Here is a 23232-nt window from a genome sequence, read left to right as displayed (position 1 = left end):
ATTTGGTGCAAGTGGGACTTTTAAGGGAGAGTCTGTACTTCTCTCTGGGTTTTTGGGTTTCTTTTTTTAATATTTTTTATATTTTATATATTTTTTATATTGTGTGTGATTGGGGGCAGTAGAATTTTAAGAGGTTTGTGATTTTTAAAGGGGGACTAATATTTATACCTCGGTGAAGCGGAAACTCTACGCGCGTTTTTGTTCATTTCACAAAGCGGCGACCAACGGCGATTTCAAATTTCATTTTCGTGACGACAACGATAGCAGTTAAGAGTACAATACATACAGGGTATTTAGCATTAGTTTCTTTTTTACACTATACAGGACTATTAATGGAGATATAAATAGAGATTTTACTTTACTTTAAGGAATATTTGTGAACTAGAAATCAAGTTAAGTCTTTGAAATAAATTGAATAACTCAAAATAAATCTAAAGCTTTGAATAATAAGCCAAAAGCCTTAATAGATTTTGAGTATATCAAAGATTTGGTTGAAAACTATTATAAACAAAATAAAAAACAAGGTTTAGATCTTTAAAAAACTTCTTCAAAGACAGTTCTTGGATTTTTCTATTTGGCAAATGAAAATATTCACAAAAATATTCAAATAAATTTAAAACTCTATTCAAGAAAAAAAGAAAGTTGAGGCCTTCAAAAACTTGTACAAAAGCAAAAATACAAAGGGGAACTCCTGGATTTTGTATTTGTTTAAAACGGAAACTAAAATATTCACAAAATCACATAGTATTCAAATAAATTCAAAACTCAATCTAGGAAAAAAGCTGGTTTAGGCCTTTAAAATATTTATACAAAATCTAAAATTTAAAGGCAATGCTTGTGGTTTTCTATTTCAAATAAAAATATTCACAAGATATTCAAAATATTCAGAAAAATAAATCAAATAAAATACAAATTCAACTCAGTAAAAGCAACAAACACACACACAATACAATACAATACTAAAACACATAATGAGGAGCTACAAACATTACTACAAGCGTATAGCCAGGTTATGTACTCACCTTCCTGGGGCAGCTCGACGACATTACTGGGCTCAGAGGGCGAACCCTCGCCCACACGATTCACGGCACTAACCCGAAACTGGTAAACGGTGGCGGCTTTGAGGTTTTCGAGGAGTATCCAACGCTGATCCGCTGAGACATTGCTCAGTTCGGTGATCCAGTTGAGCAGAGGGTCTGGAACTGGACCTACGAATTTTTCTGTGATGTTAATGTGTTGGAAAAAACAGCAGACGGGGTGGGGGAGGGGGGTGAGTGGGAAATAGGATGATAGTGCGGAATGTGTGATTACAAAATTACGAGTGTAAGTGAGATTTTGGTGAGTTGTTGGTGGGTGTTGTTGGTGAATTTATGGTGAAAAGTATATATTAATAGTGGTGAATGTTGGTCAACAAAATAATAGTATTGATTTGTTGTTGAAAAGTTTACAATATTGGTGAATGGTGGGTGAAAAGTTTACAATATTGGTGAATGGTGGGTAAAAAGTTTACAATAGTGGTGGAGTTTTTGGTGTTTTAGTGTGTAGATTATACAGCGTGTTCCGTGTTGGTGATGGTTGATGTAAACGCGATGAAATCAAAAGTACAAAACAACAAATTACAAATTGAAAATTAGTCAATACACAAAAGATGTCATCATTAATATATAATGCAATGTATATATATATATAAAATACAATTAATATATAAATTTACAATACGTAACGGTACGGTTCGTTTTGATCCAGTTTTGGTATTGTTGTTGTTGGTGTGTTTTTTAAAAAAAAATTGTAAATTAAATGGAAGAAAAGAGAGAATAAAGAGAGAACAAAAAAGAAACGCATCAAAATATATTGGCTTTCTTTGTGGTTGTGTCTGTGTGTCTGTATTATAAGTGCCTAACAGGAATGTAAACCCCAAAATATATATATTTTTATTTCTTAGCTTCTCCAACTCTACTTATTCAGTTTCTAAAATGTATATTGAAATCAGAATGCTTCAAATTGAAAGTATTTTATAAAAAAATTAACCAAAATCTGCCTGGTAATTTGATATTAACCATATCAGAGTCTCTAAAAGAAACCCTTACGACTCTTTTAATTTGAATTAACTTTAAATTTCTCTTCGATTTCTTTAGGTCTTTCAAGTTTTGTAATTCAAGTTCTTTATAAAACCCTTTCTTAATTTTTTTAAAGGCCAACCGTGTATAACTTCCACCCTGTGCTACCCCCTTTGAATAAATCATAAATCCAGTATAAACCAAAACCACCGCAACCCACAAACTACGCTACCAAAAAATATTATATGTAGTATATGTAGTGCCAGCTAGCCAGCAGATAAAAGTAACCAGGAACAAGAGTAACTTACCCAATTCGGAGACCTCACGTCGCTGGATAATAAATTTGGATATTGGACTGTTGCCATCGAATCCCGGCGTCCAGGATACATTGATGCTACGCTGCTGCGGCTCCGGCAAACGTTGCACCTTCACATTGCTTGGCGGAAACGGCAGCTCGATGACACTGAGCCGGGCTGCTCGCGTCTCATTGCCTCCCGGCGAGGTGACCACACACGCATAGCTACCAACATCGCTGGCCCGCACTGCCTGGATCTCCAGTTGGCCATCGGCCTGGACACCGACCCGCTGGGAGTTGCTGATGGGCGATGCCTGGCCCTGGCGGTACCAGTCAATGTTGTACGGGACACTGGGATCGCTGGACACCTTGCATTGCAGGGTGGCCGTTAACCCGAGCAGCACCGTTGTGTCCACCGGCGGCTGGATGATTTGTGTCCGCACTGCGGGGAAAAGAAAAGCGGAAATGGAAAATAAGAAAAAAAATATAATACCAAAAAAGAGAGAGAGAGAGGGAGATCTGGATGATGGGGGAAACACATTAACAACACGGCAATGCGGATTAAACGAGCGTGGCCAGCGACCGCAAGTCGTGGCAATGACAAGTCGCGACAGCCGCCTCTCCTGCCGCCTGCCTGGCATCTGCCCCGCCCACTTTTATTGCCCTCCATTTCCCCACAGACAAGGCCCGCCTCAGCTTTCCACAGCCAGTGCTTCACTCTTAACCCGAAGGGAGGGCACTGCGGGAAGGTGGAAAATGAAGTTTAAAGCCCCAAAACTGACACACGAGGCCCGTATGTTGGTGCCCTGTTACCCTGGGATGGCACAGATTAAGGGGTATGCTTACTATATGGATATAAGGAGGGATTATTGAAGGTACTTGGGGAAAAGTACCTAAAATTGTAAGCTGTATTCATGCATGTATAATAATAATTTAGAGAAGTTAGGGAATGTTTTATAATATTTATAAAAACACAGCATTCCATAAGAGGCACATTCAGAAATTAAGATTAGATATAGATCGGTATATATAAAGAACATTAGATGGTCCTCTTCCTTATACTTAAACTTATTTATTTTTTATTATTAAATATTTATGATTTTTTATAATTAATATTTATTTATATTTTTGTAATATTTTTAAATTGATTTTTGTTTAAATTTTTTTATTATTTTTAATTTTTTTTATTATTTATAATTAATTTTTATTTATAATTTATTTTTATGTGTAATTCTGTAGAATTTTTAATTTGTTTATATTTATTATTCATTATTATTTACAATTTTGTGGTATTTAGAATTTATTTTTACAAATGAATTAATTTTATTTATAGTTTTATCATATTCTTTTATTGTTTATAATTTATTATCATTTATATATTATTGAAAATATCATAAAATTTATATATTACTTTCCTATTATTTTATTTATTATTCATAACTTATTGATAATATCAAAAGAGTTAATTTATTTTTTTTTTTATCAATATTAATATTTTTATGATTTTTTAAAAATATTTTTAAATTTAAACGGTATAAAATTATCGATTTTAATTTCAATATATCAATATTATCTAATAATGTCTCGCTTTTTGTTTAAATTGCTTCGAAATATAATACAAAATATATATTTATCACAAATGTGTAGATAGCAACATTAAAATATTAATTTATAAACCCAATTTCTTATTGAATAACGATTCTGTATCGATATATCACTATTTTCTAGCATCCCTTTAATCTCAACCCCATTTCCTATCGATTTATCCCAACCAACCTTGGCTTCAAATACCAATAAATTATCGATAAACCAATATGTTCGGTTTTTCAAGTCAAAAGGAAATTTTGAAAACTTAGTTTGTCAAAAATCCCTGGTCTGAATCTCACGTTGAAAACGAAAACCTAACCTAAAATGTTTTGCAAATCCCACCTTGCGGCTGCCTCAGGTGTCCTGCTGTTTCTCCTGGCCGCAGCATTGGCAGAGCCACCACCACCAACAACACCAGAGCAGACAGACCTGCTGCAGCCTGCTGGCCAGCTCATTAACCTGGACGAGGACAATTGGCACCTGATGCTCCAGGGCGAGTGGATGATCGGATTCTTTGCTCCATGGTGTGCGGCCTGCAAGGATATGGCTGCCCAATGGAGGCAATTTGCTCACGTGGCCATTGGTGTCAACGTTCAGGTGGCCAAAGTGGATGTCAGTACCTCACCTTCGCTTGCCGCTCGCTTCTTGGTCACCACTTTGCCCACGATCTATCATGTCAAGGATTACGAGTTCCGGCAGTATCGCGGTGGAAGATACGAGGCTGCTCTGCTCCACTTTGTGAAGAAGGAGCTGTGGAAGAGCATCGAACCGGTGGCTACCTGGAGGAAACCCAACACCTTTCACATGTCCATTTTGTTCTATTTGAGTAAGCTGTCCCACATAGTGAATGGCTTTATGGGGCGCCTGCAGGAGCACGGTCTGCCCATATGGGGATCCTATAGCGTTATAGTCATGGCCACCATATTCGTGGGAATGAGTCTGCGCCTGCTTGGGGAGTTTATATATCCACCCATAAATTCACTGCGAAAGAGGTTATCCGGGACACAAGTGAATCTTGTCAAGGAATTGGAGGATATGGAAACTGAGGAGATGGAGGATGATGGTAAAGCCGATGAGAAGGATCAAAATGATCAGCAGGATAGCGAGGAGGAAGGGGAAGCGGAGGAGGAAGGGGAAGCGGAGGAGGAGGAGGACGAGGAGGAGGAGGAGGAGGAGGAGGAGGAGGAGGAGGAGGAGGAGGAGGAGGAGGAATGGGAAGAGGAGGAGAAAGAGGTGGAGGAAGAGGGGGAGGTGGAGGAAGAAGAGGAGCAGGAGGAGGAGGAAGAGGAGGAGGAGGAGGAGGAGGAGGAGGAGGAGGAGGAGGAGGAGGAGGAGAAGGAAGAAGACAAAGACATGAAAGATAAAAAGGAAAAGACAAAGAAAATCGAACAGCAAGCTAGTGTTTCACTTTTACAGAAAATGGAAGCCGGCAATTCTTCCGGAAAAGACACAACTGGTCGGAGATTTTCCGTTTGAAAAACCAGAAAAAAAAACTGAAGAGGTGTGCCAGGACCACAAGGGCGACCTAAAAGCATTCCTGTAACTTCTTAAGGATTAGCCTAAGCGATCAGTTGTAGCCACAAAAACACTAAAATATACAATCAAATAAAGACAAATAAAGCCTCATCTTTTCCCCCAAAAATACCCAAACTTCCCATTAACTTCAAACCTATTCCTGTTACAGGGTATCCCATGGTCTCTTTCTGGGGGGGACAGTGCATTCGGGCATCGTTTGTTCTCTTTTATGTATGGCTTTCTCTTTTGATTTTATTTATTTTATGCCTTCTTTTCTTTGCTTTCCTTTTGCAGCCGCACAAGCTTTTCTTTTTTTCTTGATTCTCTTTTTTTTGTACTTCCTTTTTTTTTAGCCCTTTTCAGTCACTTGGCCCGCATGCATCAAAAGTTCAACGCGCCCCGTGGCCCAGACATTGGTGGTGCCTCTGGGCGGCTCCTCACTTGTTGTCCTGGTTGTTGCCGACGGTGTCGGTCTGTTTGCCATAAGCCAAGTTCCTAGAGTTCAGTTCGGGTGTTCCCCATATGGGTACTGCACGGATGGACTCTTCTAGACGAGATGAACTGCATGGCATGGCATGGCATGGCACTGCACTGCACTGCCCTGAAAGGTCCACAAATGAACCTTGTTTATCCCCTCTCGCGTTCACCAAAATGTGCGGTAACTGGCGGGGTTAATACCCTAGCAAAGCTTACGCTCTGGGGGGGTTTATTTTTACTAGGAAGACTATTTTAAATTTTAAATGAATTCTTTTAAGAGTCTAAATTAATTATATTTTATTATAAAAAAAATGGTAAAAAGTCTTGTAATTATTAGAGCTGTAAATAATATTAATTTTATATATTTTTATATTTGATTAAACGATTTTTTGCAATTAGGGAATACTTATAAATAAATTTTCTATATAGATTTAATTGAACAAATTTTAAATAAATTTTGATAAGCCATTTAAATAATTTAAATAAGTTTTAACAAAATTTGTAGAATTGAATTTATTGAAAATTAAAACATTTTCCAGAAAAGTTCAGTAAAAAAGTTAAATATTTTTTATTTATATTTTATATATTCAATTTTAATTTTTACCCTTCTTAAAAAAATCTTAATTTGTGGAATTTGAAATACCGAAAACTTTGTGAAATTTCTACTTTTTCCAATTAATTTAAAGGTTCCATGTTATTTTACAACCAAAGGGTATTTCTTACTTCGACCCTTAATTCTTAGTTCCTTTTCATTTTTATTTCTTTGCCAGTCTTGGGCCCCTGTGTTTTATGCAACAAACACAAATAAGGTGGGGCGGGGAGGAAGAGGGGCTTTGCCGCGGTCCTGATGGGTTAAGGGTGATGGAAAACTGCCATCATTTTGGTGGCCAAAGTCCGGACTGGTACCCGGAGTGGTGTGGAGTCTGCAGTCCGCGGGACGCATTCCACATTCCTGAGCAGCAGCAGCAGCGGCGGCAGCGGCGTTTTGCCAATTAGCCGCACATTGATGCTGCCTTTTAGGAGCCCGCACACACACCACACACATACAGGACACCCACTGCAATCACACACACACACACACACACTCAGAGTGAGGACCGAAAAATATTGCATGTGCAAATCAACTTTAATTACACAAACAACACAATGGCAATGGTGGAGGGGAGGCAGCAGCAGCAACAACAACAAAAACCCTTAAAAAATCATTTGAAGCTCTCGGATTTTCCGGTTTTCCGGCCATGTTTTCACTGGTCGGAAAAAAGTCAAAGCCATATACCTACATACATATAACATAGAGACACGAGCGTGTGTGTTTGTGCTGTGGAAATGTATGGCTGGATTTTTGTATTATCACAAAAGCAATAGACGCTGAGGGAGAGCACTCCTAAAATGGAACTCTCATCATCCTGGCCTGGCTTTGGGCCATGTTGTCCTGTTGTGGCCACTGCGGCTTTGATGACATACATTATTATTATTGGACCATGCATTTTAGTTGATTTGATGCGACGTTGGGAGCGAACACTAAACGCACAAATAACTAGATATACCAATACCTAGATAATACACGGTAAAAAATAAAGTTGATTGTGATTACTACTGATTATTACTGAGATGTAATTTCTAAAATTTTGAATTGGGTTCAAAATGCAATAGAGAATTTTAAATATTGATTGAAAAAGGGAATAAATAATAATAAATAAAATAATGTTTTAAACATTTTTCAAAATCGATTTTTAAGGCGATATATTTCGATATTTAAAACTTCGATATGTCCAAGTTTATGATATTTTCCATGTGCAATATTTTATCTCTTATATAAATACATCCCTAAAATAAATACATCCATAAAAAAAACAAGAAAGGAAGCTAACTTAGGAAGCCGAAATTTGAATACCCTTGCCATTTGAGCAGAGGATCGAATTTTAAAAATATCATAACTATTTAAAAAATGCATTGATTTCAAATCGGAAAACAGTTTTGTGTTAGTTTTACTTAGGCTAACAAATCTACTTACTAAATTTAATATTAAAAAAATTAAATTTTTTTGTTTTTTTTTTACAATTTTAACGATGTTACCCCTTACAAAATTTTGCAAAAATTTGAAAACTTGTTTTTTCCACCAAACATGGCTAGATCGACTGGGTTTTTTGTGCTGATAAAGAATATATATGATTTATGGGGTCAGAAATGGCTTCTTCAATGAGAAAAATCATAATTACCCTTCAAGAAGACCTGAAAAATTCGATTTCCTTAAACTGATATTTATCGATATTTTTTGGGACAAATAGTAATCTTAAAAAAAACCCACAACTATGCCAAAAAAGCATTAAAGTCAATTTGGAAAGCTTTTCTTTGCTAGTTTTTTTTTCAACTAAATTTTTCCCCAGTAAACACAAATCAAACATAATTTTTTTTCGGTGCACCAAAACGTCATTGGCAATCATTTGAATGCCAGCGAGGCTCGCACTCGCAGATATCTCTCCTGGAAAAACAGGTGCACAAACAACTGTCTCTCTAATAGGAAGCATTTTTGGTAAGTAAACTCAATTTAAATCTCTTTTGTGGTTACAGAAGAGTTTTCTCAGGGGGGGCAGCGGGGTTCGAAAAAAGCAATGAAAACTGCTGACAGCATTTCAGTAACAGTCGCAGGCAGGATGTGCCAACATCAAAGCTCTGCGATTGAACAATTGATGCGGGGGGATGGACGGCGAGAGAGAGAGAGCCAGAGATAGGAGGACTGCCAAAAGGACCAAAAGAATAAGAAATAAAGAATTATTTGCCGCAAGTTAAATGCTCTCAGCGAGAGAGAGAGAGAGAAAGAGCAATGGGAAAGGTTTAATTCTATTAAACGAAAGCCTCACGGCATATTTTTAGGATTTTGAGCAAGTATTTTAGATGCCTTTTTTCTTGCTTTAACAAAATATTCGAACAAAAAATAAACAAGAGAGACTTGAAATTACTTGAAAAGCTGCCAGGAAAAGTGCATCAAGGATTTGCTTTAAGAGAATTCACTTAAATTTCTAAGAAATTAAATATATATGTGCTAAAAAGTTTCTTTCTTGAACACAAAATCTTTCTTAAAGATAAGTTTTAAATGGGTTTTTAATCTGTAGACTTGAAATCAACTTAAAAGCAAACTAAAAATAAGCTAGTAAAAGTTTAGGAAGGCTTTGCTCTAAATTTAAGTCAAATTTTAAACTTTTAAGCAGCTATTAAAACAGGTTTAGGCACTTAAAATATTTCTAATAATTTAATTTCAATGAACTACCCAAAGGTTTAACTATTTTACAACTACAACATTTTAAATAATTTTTTATAAATAATTTTTAATAATTTTTAAAAGGTTTTTAGACTTGAAATTTAAATTTAAAGGCTGTCTAAAAATAGTTAAAAAAAAAAAATAAGTTCAGTAAGAGACATTGTTTCAATTTAAATTAATAATTTTATAACTTAAAGCAGCTTTTTTATCATTTTCAAGCACCTAAAATATTTTTTAAAATTCAATTTCAATTAATTACCAAAAGCTTAAACTATTTTACTAAATACAAAACTGGAAAAACCCTTTAAACAAGCAAAAGGGCACCAAAACTTAACATGCTTTAAGCCATTTAAATGTTTATTAATACGAGTTAAAAGCTGCGGGTCCCCCCGCCCTCCTGCTTGTCTAGTAAAATGCTGCAAAAAGGGGCGAAAATGGTGCATAAAAAACGAGTTAAAACAGTTAGCTGCGAGAAGGGCAGAGTAGCTCAACCCTCGTTAGCCACGCTAACTAACTAAACGCTAAAACACTCAAAGCGGCCGACTAGACAGACGCACTTGAAACTAACACAGACGCGAGCGGAGGCAATTACAGTTTTTTCGGGGGGGGGGAGTTTAGAAGCGGCTTTTTTTTTGTTTGCCTTGGGGTTAGAGTAACGGTTAAGGGTTACAGGGGGAGAGGGGAGGAGACTCACCTAGGACACTTAGATAGGCCTCGCCCTTGACGCTGCCCGCCTCGTTGGCCCGCACACAAATGTAGAGGCCGGCATCCGAGGAGCGTATGTTCGAGATGAGCAAATCGCCCGATTCGAGTATCTGCACCCGGCTGGATATCTCCACCAGTTGGGTCTCTGTTTGTTCGGGTTGTTCCAGGAGCAATCGATGGTTGAGGTGTTGGGTTGTTTTGGGTGGTTATGTTTTTGGTGCACGATGCGGATACGGATACGGATACAAGCAGTTTTCGATGTGTTAGCATTACGAGTTGCGTTGGTTAGGACGAGCAAACGGAGAAAGAGAACAACATTTTGGGATTAGCATTAATATATATTTTGTAATATTTTAATACTATTTTTTTAAATTATAATATTATTTTTAATATTTATTTAAAATATTATTAATATTATTTTTAATACTTCTTTTAAATATTTATTTGTTATATTTATTTTTAATAATTATTTTTAATATTTATTTTGAATATTATTTTTGAATATTTATTTGTTATATTTATTTTTAATAATTATTTTTAATATTTATTTTTAATATTTATTTTTAATATTTATGTTTCCTATTTTTTTTACTATTTATTTAAAATATATTAATTCTTGATATTTGTTTTTAATATTATTTTTAAAATTTATTTTTAATATTTTTTTGAATATTTATTTGTTATATTTATTTTTAATATTTATTTTTAATATTTATTTTTAATAATTATTTTTAATATTTATTTTTAATATTATATTTAAGTGTCATGCTTAAGGTTTTGCTTTTCAAAACTCACCATTATATATCCAGGTTATATTCGGATTTGGGGAACCCACAGCCCGGCAGGATATGGTGGCATCCTTGCCATCCAGGGCGGTGACATTCTGGGGAGGCTGTTCTAGCACAGGAGCCGAGGCTAAAGAAATTACAAAGAAATTATAATTAGATTACAATTACAATTACAATAAACAATTAATTTAATTTAATTGAAATTCTTGGAAAATATCTTTGTACGTTTTAGGCTAAAAATTAACTCAATTAGTGGTTAGTTGAAAAGAATGGGTTGTGGGGGAGTGAAGGACTCTCTAAGTTAATAAAATGTATGAGCCTGAAATAAAAAATTAAATTCTAACTTGTGCTGGATTTTTACTGGATTTTATGTTTTCTGTGCAAAATGTGTGTTTTTTTATCTGTTGTTGTTGTAGTAGTAGTAGTTGTAATTGTTGTTGTTGTTGTTGTAATTGTTGTTGTAGTAGTAGTTGCTGTTGTTGAAGTTGTAGTAGTTGAAGCAGTAGCAGTAGCTGTTGTTTGTGTTGTTGTTGTTGTTGAAGTTGTAATTGTTGTTGCTGTGGTTGTAGTTGTTATTTTTGTTTGTTGTGTTGAATATTAAATATTTTATATTTACATATGTAAGCCTAGTTGCTGCAAGTCTACCTTTTAAATAATTCACTATACTAAAATCATGATAAATACGTGACAATTATTTGTACCATAAAAAACGTGGAGATATCAAATATGTAAAGCAAAGGGAATTTAAGGGAATTATTGTTACAAAAGTTTTATACATAGGTAGTTATTATTCTCTTTTTTTGTTAGAGGGGACTTTTATTTAAGCTTTGATTTAATTTCAACAGCAGCAGCAGCAGACATGGCCAGAATTTAATTAAATTATTTGCGTAACGATTGATAATTCCTTAATCACTTCTCTTCTCTGCTGATTCCTTTAAATTCCCTGTAATTGATTCCCTTTTTAATATATTTTTTTTTGTGTCCCTTTCCCTGATTAACTCAACCCCATTGTTTCGGTTCTCGATTTCTCAGTTCTTTTTCTGTTTTCATTGTGTGCTGACTTTTGCAATTATGATTACACCAAATTAAAGGCTGGCCAATTAATCACGCTGGGGCTCTGCAGCAGGTGCTTGTTGGCGTATACATATACTCTCTGTATATATATATATATGTATATATCTGGTTGATTCCTCAGCTCATTTTGGCCCCCGGTCTCTCGCTCTCTTGGCTGCCTCTGGTTAATGTGAATTATTTATTGGATTTTGAGTGGCACGATGGCTGCTTCTGCCCCTTCCCCTGTTGCTGCTGCTGCTTGTTTTCACTCGCGATATCGACGACGCGACACTGCCTCTGTTTTCATTGTTATGGCCAAATGCCACGCGTTTTAAGGGGCCTTGACACCTTGGCTAGCCACCAAAAAAAAAAAATATATATACACAGGTGATGAGTTAAAATCAATTTAAATTAACTTGATATGGTTAAGAGTTTGAAAAAAGGTTCAAAATATTTTTCTGGTGTCAAAAATTAATTTAAAAAATATAATTTAGCTTTTATTTTCGTTAAAAACTCATAGAATTATGATGTACAATTTTAATTTTAATATTATTTCCTTATAAATATAAGTCTAATAATTTTAATTAAAATTTTTTAATGGCTAAAACGATGTTAAAAATGTAGCTCATATTTCTATATTTATTAAAAATATTTATTATTTTTATGGATATCCATATTTATTCATAATATTTTATATTTCCTTGGAATTCGGTCTTTAAAAATATCAAAAAAAATTATTGAAAAATTTCGTATAAATCTAATATTTATAAATTGTCCATACAAATACAATTTTAAAAGATTTTCTAAAATATTATTACCTAAAATATTAAATATTTCTGTAACTAAATTTTATCAAAAATTATTTAAAAAATTATAATTTTTTTATATATAATTTTATATTTTTTTTTATATCCATATAAATTCCAAATATTAAATAAAATCCTTGGATTTTTATATTTTAAACATTAAAATAAAGGTTTACAAAATTCTTTTAAAAATCAGTTTAAAATACATTCTATATAAATACGAGTTTAATGAATTTCAGAAATATTTGTAAACAAATTTTCACACACAGTTCCCCTTACCTATAGATGTCATAACCCCTTAAGACTGTAAAACTGTAAGACTGTAGCTAAAAGAGGCAGCTTTTCCGCTGTGTTTTTTCCTACTTGGGGCGCAAATGTAATAATATTCGTAATAATTTCGCATGATGAAGCATTCCCGTTAACTACGCTTATGTAAATAAGTGCATAAAATTACAATAAAAGACCCATTCTTCCAGTTTTTCCTCCCAGCTCCTTGCAACATTAAGATATTAAATGCGTTTGTGTGTGTGTGTTTGTATTGTGTATGTGTATGGTGTGTGTGTATGTTTACGGTGCAGTTGCAATTGTTGAGGAAATCATAAAGACATCAACTCTGCTTGATACGGGGGAAAATAAAAAGAAAAATAAAAAGGGAAAATCCAGTCATGCTTTCCAAGGGAAAACGCATATATGAAAAGGCAACTTTAAGTCGGGTTTAAATATGATTAACCCTGGTCGAGGGTCGAGCAGCAGCATCAGCAGTAACTTTATTTTGCGATATGCACTTAAAGGACAATTAAGCTGCTCGGCGATATTACATCACTTTTGGGGCTTAATTCCGTACCCGCCGGTCGTCGCCAGAAAAGGTATGAAAAATTTAACAGGCCAGAAAATGTATATATATAAATGTCTGTATGTGCATGTATATGCACGGTATATATCTGCACGAATAACTCCTTCTTTCAGCCAAAGGCAACGTGTTAAGTGTGCTTAAGCTGACCCCGTGGTCAGTAGCTCCTTTCTAGGCTCCTTTTTGGCCCGGTTTTTTTTATGGCTCACGCAAGGCGCATATTAAAGACACGAAAGGACGAAGGAGAGGAAAACAATTTGTGGCTGGATTCTCGCTAGGGAGACCTAAAAACCAAGAAAATCCCACAAAAAGCAGAGAGTGAAGAGTGGGCTTGAAAATGAAAACTTGCATCTATGCAAAAGGTTGGCGTATACGTAATATTAATATTAAGTATACGCCCTGGTTGAAGCTATACTAAGCACAAATCAAGAGGGCAAAACCTTAAGAACAAATTTATACCTAAGCTCCACAGTGCGTATACGTAATATGCAGCAAGCATACGTCGTGTGTGCACTTGGAGAAAGATATTTATATAATAATAATAAGCCTACAAAAATTTTAAATAATTTATAAAACCCCAAAGAACTTGATATTTTCTGTCAATGTTCTATCGTCAAGGCAACCATTGCCTTTGGGTCGTAATTAATTTCAAGTTGACCCACTAAAGAGGCCGCGCCATCAACTTACAGTCATAATAAAACGCTCACTCAGCCGGACAAGTGCCCCCCCTTGAAGGGGGCGAAAGCGCCTCACCCTCTGCCTTGGTAGGAAAGGAAGGCGGCCAATGGCGTGCGATGGCAATAATTGCCATTACTTGGCCATTTCAGAGGAGTCCAACATTTGCATGCGAATTGTTTTTAACCGTTGTATGCTTTTCTGTGGGTGTGGGTGTGTGTGTCGGACTCTAAATTTCCCCCTCACTTTTCTCAACTTTTTCCTTCTTAAACGGTTTTTCGTTTCAGTTATTCCCTCCTTGGCCCTTTTTTTTTTCTTTATTTTTAATAAGCATAAAGAGAGCCGCTTTTCCGTGGCAACTTCCTGGGCCAACTCCTTTGAGCTAATGCTAAAGAATTTTTTTAATAGAGAGAAAGAGTGCTGGTAAGTTGGTGTTTGTAACACTAATCGGGTAAAGCTTTTCTTAGCCAAAGAAAATACATGATTAATACATGTTTTTGTTATAAATATTTGTAGAAAAAATATACAATTAAATTTTCTTTGGGATTACAGAATTTCAACTAAAAACTTCTGAAAAAAAACTCTGATTTTAAAAGAGAGAAGATTTTTGGTGACCCTCTTGAAGGAAGAAATGTGAAAAGGATCATCATTTTAAACCCAAGAAATGGCATTTTTACTGCCCGAATTTATACAGATTTTTAAATCATCATTTTCCAGCTTCTAAAACCTAAAAATACCTCAAAAAACAACAAGTTCTTGTAGAGTTTAATACCTAGAATTTATAAAGAATGTATAAATATTTTTTAAGGCACAATTTTCCAGCTTCCAAAACCTTAAAATACCTCAAAAAACAACAAGTTCTTGTAGAGTTTAATACCTAGAATTTATAAAGAATTTATAAAGTTTTTTAAGGCACAATTTTCCCGCTTCTAAAACCTGAAAAAAACCTAAAAAAGAAAACATTATGTGCCTGTAGAATTTTATATCCTTAAACCTAAAGAGATGGCATGTCGCTGGCCAATCAACTCGAAACTCCAAGGGCATTTAGCGTTTGGCTGCAATCAATCACCGTGGGCAATGTGGGGTTAAGCTTAAGGTGACCTCTGAACCTCCGCCCACCTGTTGGCTTACCTTTTTACTAAGCCAAACTTTTCACTTCACAAACACACACACCCACACAAAGAGAGAACACAAAATTCTCACAGTGGAAATGGCAGCACATTGAGTCGTCAGGGCAAAAGGAAATGGAAATGAAGAGGAAAAGGCAGGAAAGGCAGTGAAAGGAAGTGAATTTGGCCACGCCCAACCGCCCCCACAGTCACCTAATTACTCATACACACACACACACACACGTATAGTAGGGGTGCTAAGTGAGGGCACCAGGGCTTCCTTCCCCAGGAAGCGGCGATTAAAATCACTTTTGCGTTTCGGGAAATTACGAAATTATGTTACTCGAGTTGAGTTTTCGAAGGAAAAGCTCAGGCAGCCGGAAAATGCACAGCAGCAGCAGCAACAACAACAACAGCAACAGCCACAGCAAGTACTAGCCAAGTTTATAGCTATGCCAAGAGACTCCGAGACTGTGGCAGGTGGTGCTACCTTTGGTGGAAGTGAACGCAGATTTACGGCAACTTAAAAAAAAAAAAAAAAAAAAAAATGAAGAGCTCCAAAAGGAGCTCCAGGAAAAGGCCAACAGCAAAAGATGTTAAAAACTTTGACAAACATCAGGAGGAGGCGTAGGAGCAGGAGGAGGCTGGCGCATTGCAATTAAAATGCAGCCAGGTTGCAATGGCAATCGCACAAACCCACTGAAGTCGACGCGCGCAAAAGCTGGAAAATAATTTTCCCAGCTCAACTTCTTCGCCTATCTAAGTGAAAAGTGCTCCTCCGGCACAAGGATTATCCTTCAAGTGGCCTATCAAGCGGAAAATAGAAAACGGGGTGATGGGTCGACGGAGGAGAATCAGCATTACAAATGCCAAACACTTGTTGCCATAGCAAGGTGTAAGGAGGAGGAGGAGGAGGAGGAGGAGGAGGTGGAAAAGCAGGAGGATCAGGAGGAGCAGGAGGAGGACCTACAGCAGGAGTAGAAACAGCAGCACCTGGAGATGAACGAGCGCACAAACAATAAACGAAAGAAATTGCAAAATGAAATCAAGCGAGTTCCAAGTGTCCAGGACTTGAGAAGCGCATAGAAAGGCGCTCTCTGGAGATTAGGGTGAACCATTAAGCTTTCTCTATAAATATTTTAATATTTTACCACAAATTAAAGCAATTAGCTACTTTTTATGTAACATAAAAATTTAGAAGCCTTAAGTCGCCAAGTTGAGAAGCGAGGAGAAAGGCGCTGTGTGAAAATTAGGGTGAACCAGTATACATTTTTTTATAATTTTTAAAATAGCCCGAAGGTAGATTTATAATACCACTAAAAAATCAACCACAAATTAAACCTATTAGTAGTAGTAAGTAGTCAATTTAAAAAGCTTTCTGTGAAGATTAGGGTGAACCAATTAACTTTTTGTAATAGCCTTTAGCTTAAAATTCAGCCGCAAATAAAGCCAATTAGCAGATTTATATTACAGAAAAATCCACAAGTTTTAAGTAGTCAACTTGAGAAGCGCGTAGAAGATTAGGGTGAACCAGTATACTTCTTTTAGACATTAAAAAAACCCAAGGAAACACCTAATTCTACTTAAAATTCAACCACAAAAAAAGGCAATTAGCCATTTTATATTACCGGAAAATCCACAAGTCTTAAGTAGTCACTTTAAAAAGAGCTCTGTGAAGATTAGAGTGAACCAATTATCTTTCTGTAAGAATTTTGTAAAAGCCTTCAGCTTAAAATTTAACCACAAATTCAACCAATTAGCAGAATTTCCCTTCAGTGTAAGCTTGAAGACAATGGCAAGGCATAAACTAAAATGATATTTAAATGATAAGTAGGAGACTCTGACCAAAGACTGTTGTTGAGTGCTAATTAGCTAAAGACCATATTATTTCAAGGGGTCTAAGCTAATTACGGTCCTTCTTACAACCCCAGCCTCTTCTTGAATGTATTTTATTCTCAACCTTTTGCCAGTTCCAAAGAGTAATCCTGTAAAAGTGTTGAACCGGATGTCCGGTTGGCTGCTGGTGGTGTGTTAATCGAATCAGAGATGGAAGTCAAAAAGCAAGCTAGCCAAAGGTGTTTATAATCCGATTCTAATCCTGATCTGGATAATCTTGGCATAGACCAATTACCGAGCCCTCGTACACCGCATACGGTTAGAGACCAAGTTAAAAGAGTGCCAGGACACACACACACACATGGGTATGAGGAGGGAAAAACAAAGCCGCTTAGGCCAAACTCCTACCCCAAGGATACCAGGGACTAAATGCATTTAGACAACAAAAACTGAACCCAGAGAACCAAGCAAGAGAAACAGAAACTTGTGCCAGCAATAAAACTTATCCCAGAGATACAGACACGTCCACGGGGGAGCGTGGAGGGACTATGGACAAGACAAGGGGCTATGAGAATTAGAGAGAGAGAGACTAAATGATGGGCCCCCCCGGTTTCAGAATCGTAAAATGCGCTGGGGCAGACAAACAAATTGACTCGAATTAGCCTAGGCAAATAAAATTAAATGAGCCGCAACGATTGGTTACCAGTCACTCATGCCAAGAAATCCAAAGAGAAAAAAATATACTACTATATACAATCCAGTATATATCGAAGCCAGCAGAAACTTGGCCCAAGTTAACTATAAAAGCTAAAAAGTTTTTCAATAAGCCGCCGACGACAAAATCTCTTAACTAGTTTAGCCTCGGCTCGCATATACAATGCAGCTGTGGCTAAAGAGTGGTTTATATACAAAAAAAAAAGATATTTATATAGATGGATTGAATGATGAGATGTTCGAGGATGTTGAGATGACGCTGCTGCAGCGGAGAGCCAACATAAAGAATAACTCAACGAAATATGCATAGAAATTTGAAATTTACATGAAAAATCTGTGCTTTGCTTCGAGTTTTCCCAGTTTCGAGAGCGACGCCATAAAAATTTAAGCGAGGTGGGCGGTGTGGGTGACACCTAAACTTTGCTTAAAGTCCCATCAAAAAAGACACTGAGTAAGAGGAAACTTATTTTGAGACCCACAAAACAATATGTCCTTCCACCTTCTTGCCTCAACTTTACTCTCATTTCCTGTCTGTCAAATATTTAAAACGTCAGCGGAGTCACTCGCTTTTTTGGGTTAGGCTCATGAATGGCCAATTATTATGCTTGGGCCAAAAACAGGGAAACTTTCAAGTTAAGATGAAGTCAAAGGGGAAGGGAGAAAGGGGAAGAGGGAAAGGGGGAGAGAGAAAGATGGGTAGAAAGGAGAAGTTAGAAAGGGGAAGGGAGAGAGTACAACTTAGAAAGAAGACCAGAGCAAGGGACATATCCTGGACAACCCTACGATGTCATGTCACCATGACACCCTAAGAAGTGTGACTTGTGTGTGTGTGTGTGTGTGTGTGTCTGTCTGTCAGTCTTAATTTTCGCATTATGAAATTCATTAAAATGCAAAATTGTCCCAAAGCAAGTACTCATATATATATATAGAATATATATAGACACGAAAATATGGGTGACTTTCCCTTGAAAAAGCAAACCCTGGAGTGGCCATTTTCCCAACACTTAACGGTACTTTAGGGCTCCTCAAAGTTTCCAGTTGTATTAACCTGAAGTCATTGAGTGTGGCAAAAAGCATAGGGTAATTTTTGAAAAGATATTTTGGAAATGGAAAAGGTTAGAGGGTAATTTAAGTTACTAAATATGAGCTTATTTTATTATTTAAATAAGCTTTAAATATAAAAGAAATATATCTAAAATGTAGAATTTATTTAATAACGTTTTAAAGCATAGAAGATTTTTTTTTAAATTTAATTTAATTAATTTTGTAATTTTTTATTATACAAATAAACTTTAAATAAAAAAAATATATTTCCAGTAAAGTATAAATTTTATAAAATTTTATTAATTAAAAAAAAAAAAAAAATTGTATAACATTTTATAAATTATAAAAAAAATGTATAAGCTTATTTAGTTATTTAAATAAACTTTAAATAAATGAAAATAATATATTTCCAGTTTAGCATTAATTTTATAAATTTTATAATTTAAACAAAACTCTTTTCCTTAAAAAAAACCTTTACCCCTTTTTTTACTTTGTTTCTGTACTCCCTTTGTTATTTTTTTTTTAACAAAGACTTTTTCAAATAATTCTAAACTCACAAAAAAATAAAAACAACAGTTAAGTACAAATTGAGTTAACTGTGTAAAAAATGCTTCCCTTTATGCATATCAAAACTTTTTGGGACTCAATTATATTAGCCTTGTTTTTCCAAGGGGGGCGGAGGAGGAGGAAAGACAGTAAAAGGAAGGGTGCGTGCCGCTGGACTAATCAACTTGAATGAAAAATTCTTCTGCTTTTGACAAATTTGATAAAGCCAAAGTTAAGGACTCGAAGAACGAGAGGAAAAAAAAGAGAGAAAATGCCAAGAGACTAGAGACTAGAGACTAGAGAGACTAGGAGAGCCAGAAGAGAAATTCCAGCAGCTGCCGAAGGGTGAAAAACAAATTAAGAAGGGAACTTGAAGGGGGGGAAAATAGGGGAAAAGCAAATTTAGAAAAGGAAATACAGAGTGAGAGATAATAGCCAAGCTTAGACTTAAGAGCTTGAGGGCAATAAAATGACAATAAAAACGACAATCGCAATCAATCGCAAAACAATCAAAATGAGTTAGAAAACCTCTACTACTTGCTAGGGAGTGTCAATATCTAAGTGCAAAAATGTAACTATTTATATAAAATATTTTTAAATTGGTGCTTGAGTGTTTTGTTTTTTGTGTGTTTTGCTCAATGTATATGCCCATACCAAAGCGTAACTCCTTGCGTCTACCAGAAGAGGAACCTGATCCCGTTCCCGATCCCTTTTCCGTTCCCATGCCAGCATGCGAAGCTCTTACCCTCAGGATACGTGGCTGGGCCAAGCGTTTCACGCGGTTCTTGGCCTCGTTAGCTATAGATTCGTTATTGTTAATATATTTTTTCGTTTTCGTTTTTTTAAGGGGTTAAAAAGGGTAAAAGGCAAAATGCAAAATGGTTAATGGGATATATGTTTCGCATAAAGAGAGAGCGGGTAGATAGAGGCAATATATATGTATGTCAGGGGGGGTCTTAACATATGAAAATACCCTTTCTTTAGCATATATAAATTATGTTATTAATTTTTAAAAATTTTGTATAGCTTTTTTACCAAGTGACACTGGGCTTAAAAAATAAAATAATAATAAAAATTAATAAATAAAAGTATTTTGCTTACCAAAATAAGTTTCTTGAAGGTTTTTAAATTTTTTCAAGAAGGGAAATTAATTATTTTAATAAAATTCAAGCCATAGCGTAAATATATTTCTGATTTTACCATAATTTTTAGTTTAAATTTTAGCTTTTTACAAAAATTATTTTAAAAAATTTTAAGGAAGTAGAAAATAAATAAATAAAAAGATTTTGCTAACAAAAATTAAATATTTTAAGGTTTTTTTAAATTTTTCATCGAAGAAAATCAATTAATTTAATAATATTTAAGCAATAGCGTACATAAATTAATAATGTTTCTATAATTTTAATTGAAATTTTTGCTTTTAAATAGCTTAAAGGGTTTTTTACTTGATTTAAAGTTAAACCTTTGTTCATTTTGCTTACAAAAATGAACTTCTCTTATTTATTTATTTTTTCAATTCATTTAGTAATTTTCTATAATTTCAATATAAATTTTAGCTCTTAAGTAGCTTAAAAGATTTCCAATTGATTCAAAGTAAAGCCTTTATACATTTAAAACCCCATCAAACCTTCTAATTTAGATTTCCCCCTTATTTTATATCCCTTTTTCCGCCCAGTGTCACCTAGTCATAAATGTAGGAAAATCGGTTCTTGACTTACTTTTTACCCTTAGCCAGGTGCTGGCAGAGTTCTCCCCCGCTTCATTGATGGCCAGGCACTGGAACATGGCAGCGTCATCCAGGATTAGTTTCTTAATTACCAGCGTATTATCCGTGCTGAGTGAGTATCTGCAAACAACAAAAAAAAAGGGTGTTTCGTTTAATACTCGGCATAATTCCTCCCTCCCCCTTGCTTCCCCCACTCACCTTCCACTCTCAATGTGCTGATCCACAGATTCGGCATTCCTAAACCACTTGACCTGGGGCGTGGGCTCACCCACCACATCGCAGGGCAGCTGCACTTGACCCCCAAACTCCCCAAAGGTCTCCGCTCGCATGGGTGTAAAGAACACGGGTGGCTCTAGGATCTGAAGACGTGCCGTGGCCGTAACAGCTGGATAGCCACCGCTGCGCAATCGCACCTGGCAGGTATATTCCCCGGAATGTGAGTTATTCACTTGAAGCAGAACCAAAGTGCGGTTCCAGGGATCGTTGAGAGTATGCCTAACGCCGGCAGTTTCAACGGCCAAACCATCCTTGAGCCAAAGGGTTTCCAATTCATGCAAAGGTCGAGCATTGGCAATGCACCGTAGCTCAGCAACGGCAGTTCCCAGCTTCACTTTGATATCCTGCGGTGGGACAATGATCTCCGGTGCCACCTCAATGTAGGGATCTCCACTGACATTTAAATGCAGAAAGGCACTGCTCTCCTCTTTTCCCAGCTGCGTGTTGATCGCCTTGGCCCTGTAGCCCCTACGGTCATTCTCATCGGCACTCAGGATAATCAATTGATTGGCCTGGGTGAAGGCATATTTGATGTCATAGTTCAAGGGACCATCTTCCGATTGCCACATAACCGAGGGCACAGGAACCGAGTCTATGGCAGGCATATCAAAAATGGCAGGATGGCCACTGGTCACGGTAAGGCGACCCTCGGTGGTGTTTTCAAAGATGCCCATGTCTGTGGGGGAAAGGGAATATTATTAGAAAATATTTGTATTATTAAATACATTTTTTTTTACATTTTTCTTGTAACTTTTATTATTTCTAAAGTTTTTTCTTTTAATTTCCCTGGTTTCCTTTTAATTTTTATATATATTTTTTATAGAGTTTTCTATCGTTTTCCTGTGGTGTCATTCGCTAATTGAATTGAAAGGCAAACGCCGTGCTGGGCCTGCGGGCAAGTCAATTTAACCTCGCTCATCTCTGACCCCCATTCCCATTACCATCCCTCTTACACCCCTCTTTAGCCCCCCCTGTAAGTACGCAGCTACCCAGCTGAGCTTTAAAGGTTATTAGTTCAGTTTAGGCACTCGCTCTCGGTCCTACAATTAATTAAGTGCTCAAGACGATGCCGCTGCTTCAAGTCAACCCGTCGACGAGTCAGTCAGTGCGTCGTCACGCCCATCTTTCACCTCCTCTGGAGGCAAGGGGGGTGGTGTTAGAGAGAGAGAGAGATCCCCACCGAAAAGAAGGTCACCATGAATGGCTGGATAGATGGATGGATGGATGGGATGGATGGAAGGCTAGAGGAGGTGGGTGGTTGGGTACCATGTCGAGGGCCCCCTCGATTTATTAGGTTCAAGTAGTTACGGGAGGGGCTTAGGGGGTTAATTCAGAGTGAGCGAGCAAGCGAGCCAGCTCAAGTGTCACTCACACTTACTTGTCTAATTGTTCGTTACATCCACACCTAAGACCCGGTGACCCTTAACCCCCACACGCGACGCCACACTACTTAACCTGCTCCGCCTTCTCCGTTACACGCTCTCGTTGTAATTAAGTTCGCATTAAAGAAAAATTAGCAGCTAAACATTGAGTTGGCGTGGAAGGAGGTGTGGGTCCTTGGCTGGCTTGATTAGTACTCTCCACCTAGAAAGCCCAACTAAAAACCTAGAAATCCCTCACGCTTTTCGACCCCATTTGGGACAATGTTTGAATTTTTAAAAACTAAAACTTCAAGAGGAAATACCCTATAACTTATTGGCTATAAACTTTATATAATTGGCCAACTAATAAGGTTGCCCAAGACCCCTAGTAAGCTTCAATAAGCCATCAATGACTTGCTGCCAGGATTCTCTATTTAATTGGTAACTCGAGCTGATGTCCTGGGCTTATCCCCAGGAGAGTCTCGAATTTCCAGCATAGCCTCTCTCTCTCTCTCTCTGGTTGCTATTTACCCAATCTTAACTAACTTTTCCC

At 36.4% G+C, this 23232-nt stretch overlaps 2 protein-coding genes and 1 long non-coding RNA gene across 7 annotated transcripts in view; 2 read left to right on the top strand and 1 right to left on the bottom strand.

Annotated features, from left to right (window-relative positions):
- Positions 1 to 23232, bottom strand: part of sdk (sidekick cell adhesion molecule) — a 101985-nt gene that overhangs the window by 9532 nt on the left and 69221 nt on the right. For 2 of the 5 annotated variants that reach the window (XM_070287994.1, XM_070287996.1), the window contains exons 5-10: positions 21241 to 21994; positions 21035 to 21162; positions 10691 to 10810; positions 9885 to 10040; positions 2366 to 2794; positions 1023 to 1220 (exon numbers count right to left, since the gene is read on the bottom strand). In XM_070287994.1, coding sequence (XP_070144095.1) covers positions 1023 to 1220; positions 2366 to 2794; positions 9885 to 10040; positions 10691 to 10810; positions 21035 to 21162; positions 21241 to 21994 — 1785 coding nt within the window. Of the gene's footprint in view, positions 1 to 1022; positions 1221 to 2365; positions 2795 to 9884; positions 10041 to 10690; positions 10811 to 19970; positions 20115 to 21034; positions 21163 to 21240; positions 21995 to 23232 lie in introns of all 5 variants that reach the window. The other 3 variants (XM_070287995.1, XM_070287997.1, XM_070287998.1) reach the window with 2 other exon arrangements.
- LOC108076050 (thioredoxin-related transmembrane protein 1-like) lies at positions 4168 to 5415 on the top strand. The gene has a single exon (XM_017168729.3). It carries the CDS (start codon positions 4264 to 4266, stop codon positions 5413 to 5415), a length of 1152 nt encoding a protein of 383 aa, XP_017024218.3. The 5' UTR covers positions 4168 to 4263.
- On the top strand, positions 8313 to 21377 carry LOC138929074 (uncharacterized). The gene is made up of 3 exons (XR_011445498.1): positions 8313 to 8464; positions 21048 to 21154; positions 21269 to 21377. It is a non-coding gene; the product is annotated as an uncharacterized lncRNA (long non-coding RNA).

Source organism: Drosophila kikkawai, chromosome X, assembly GCF_030179895.1.
Source record: "Drosophila kikkawai strain 14028-0561.14 chromosome X, DkikHiC1v2, whole genome shotgun sequence".
Lineage (NCBI taxonomy): Eukaryota > Metazoa > Arthropoda > Insecta > Diptera > Drosophilidae > Drosophila > Drosophila kikkawai.
The sequence above is the reverse complement of the archived record's forward strand: the minus strand, read 5'-3'. Positions and strand labels throughout refer to the sequence as shown.

Excerpts from the sequence above, each read along its gene's own strand:
- LOC108076050 (XM_017168729.3), top strand. The coding sequence starts at position 4,264 with ATGTTTTGCAAATCCCACCTTGCGGCTGCCTCAGGTGTCCTGCTGTTT.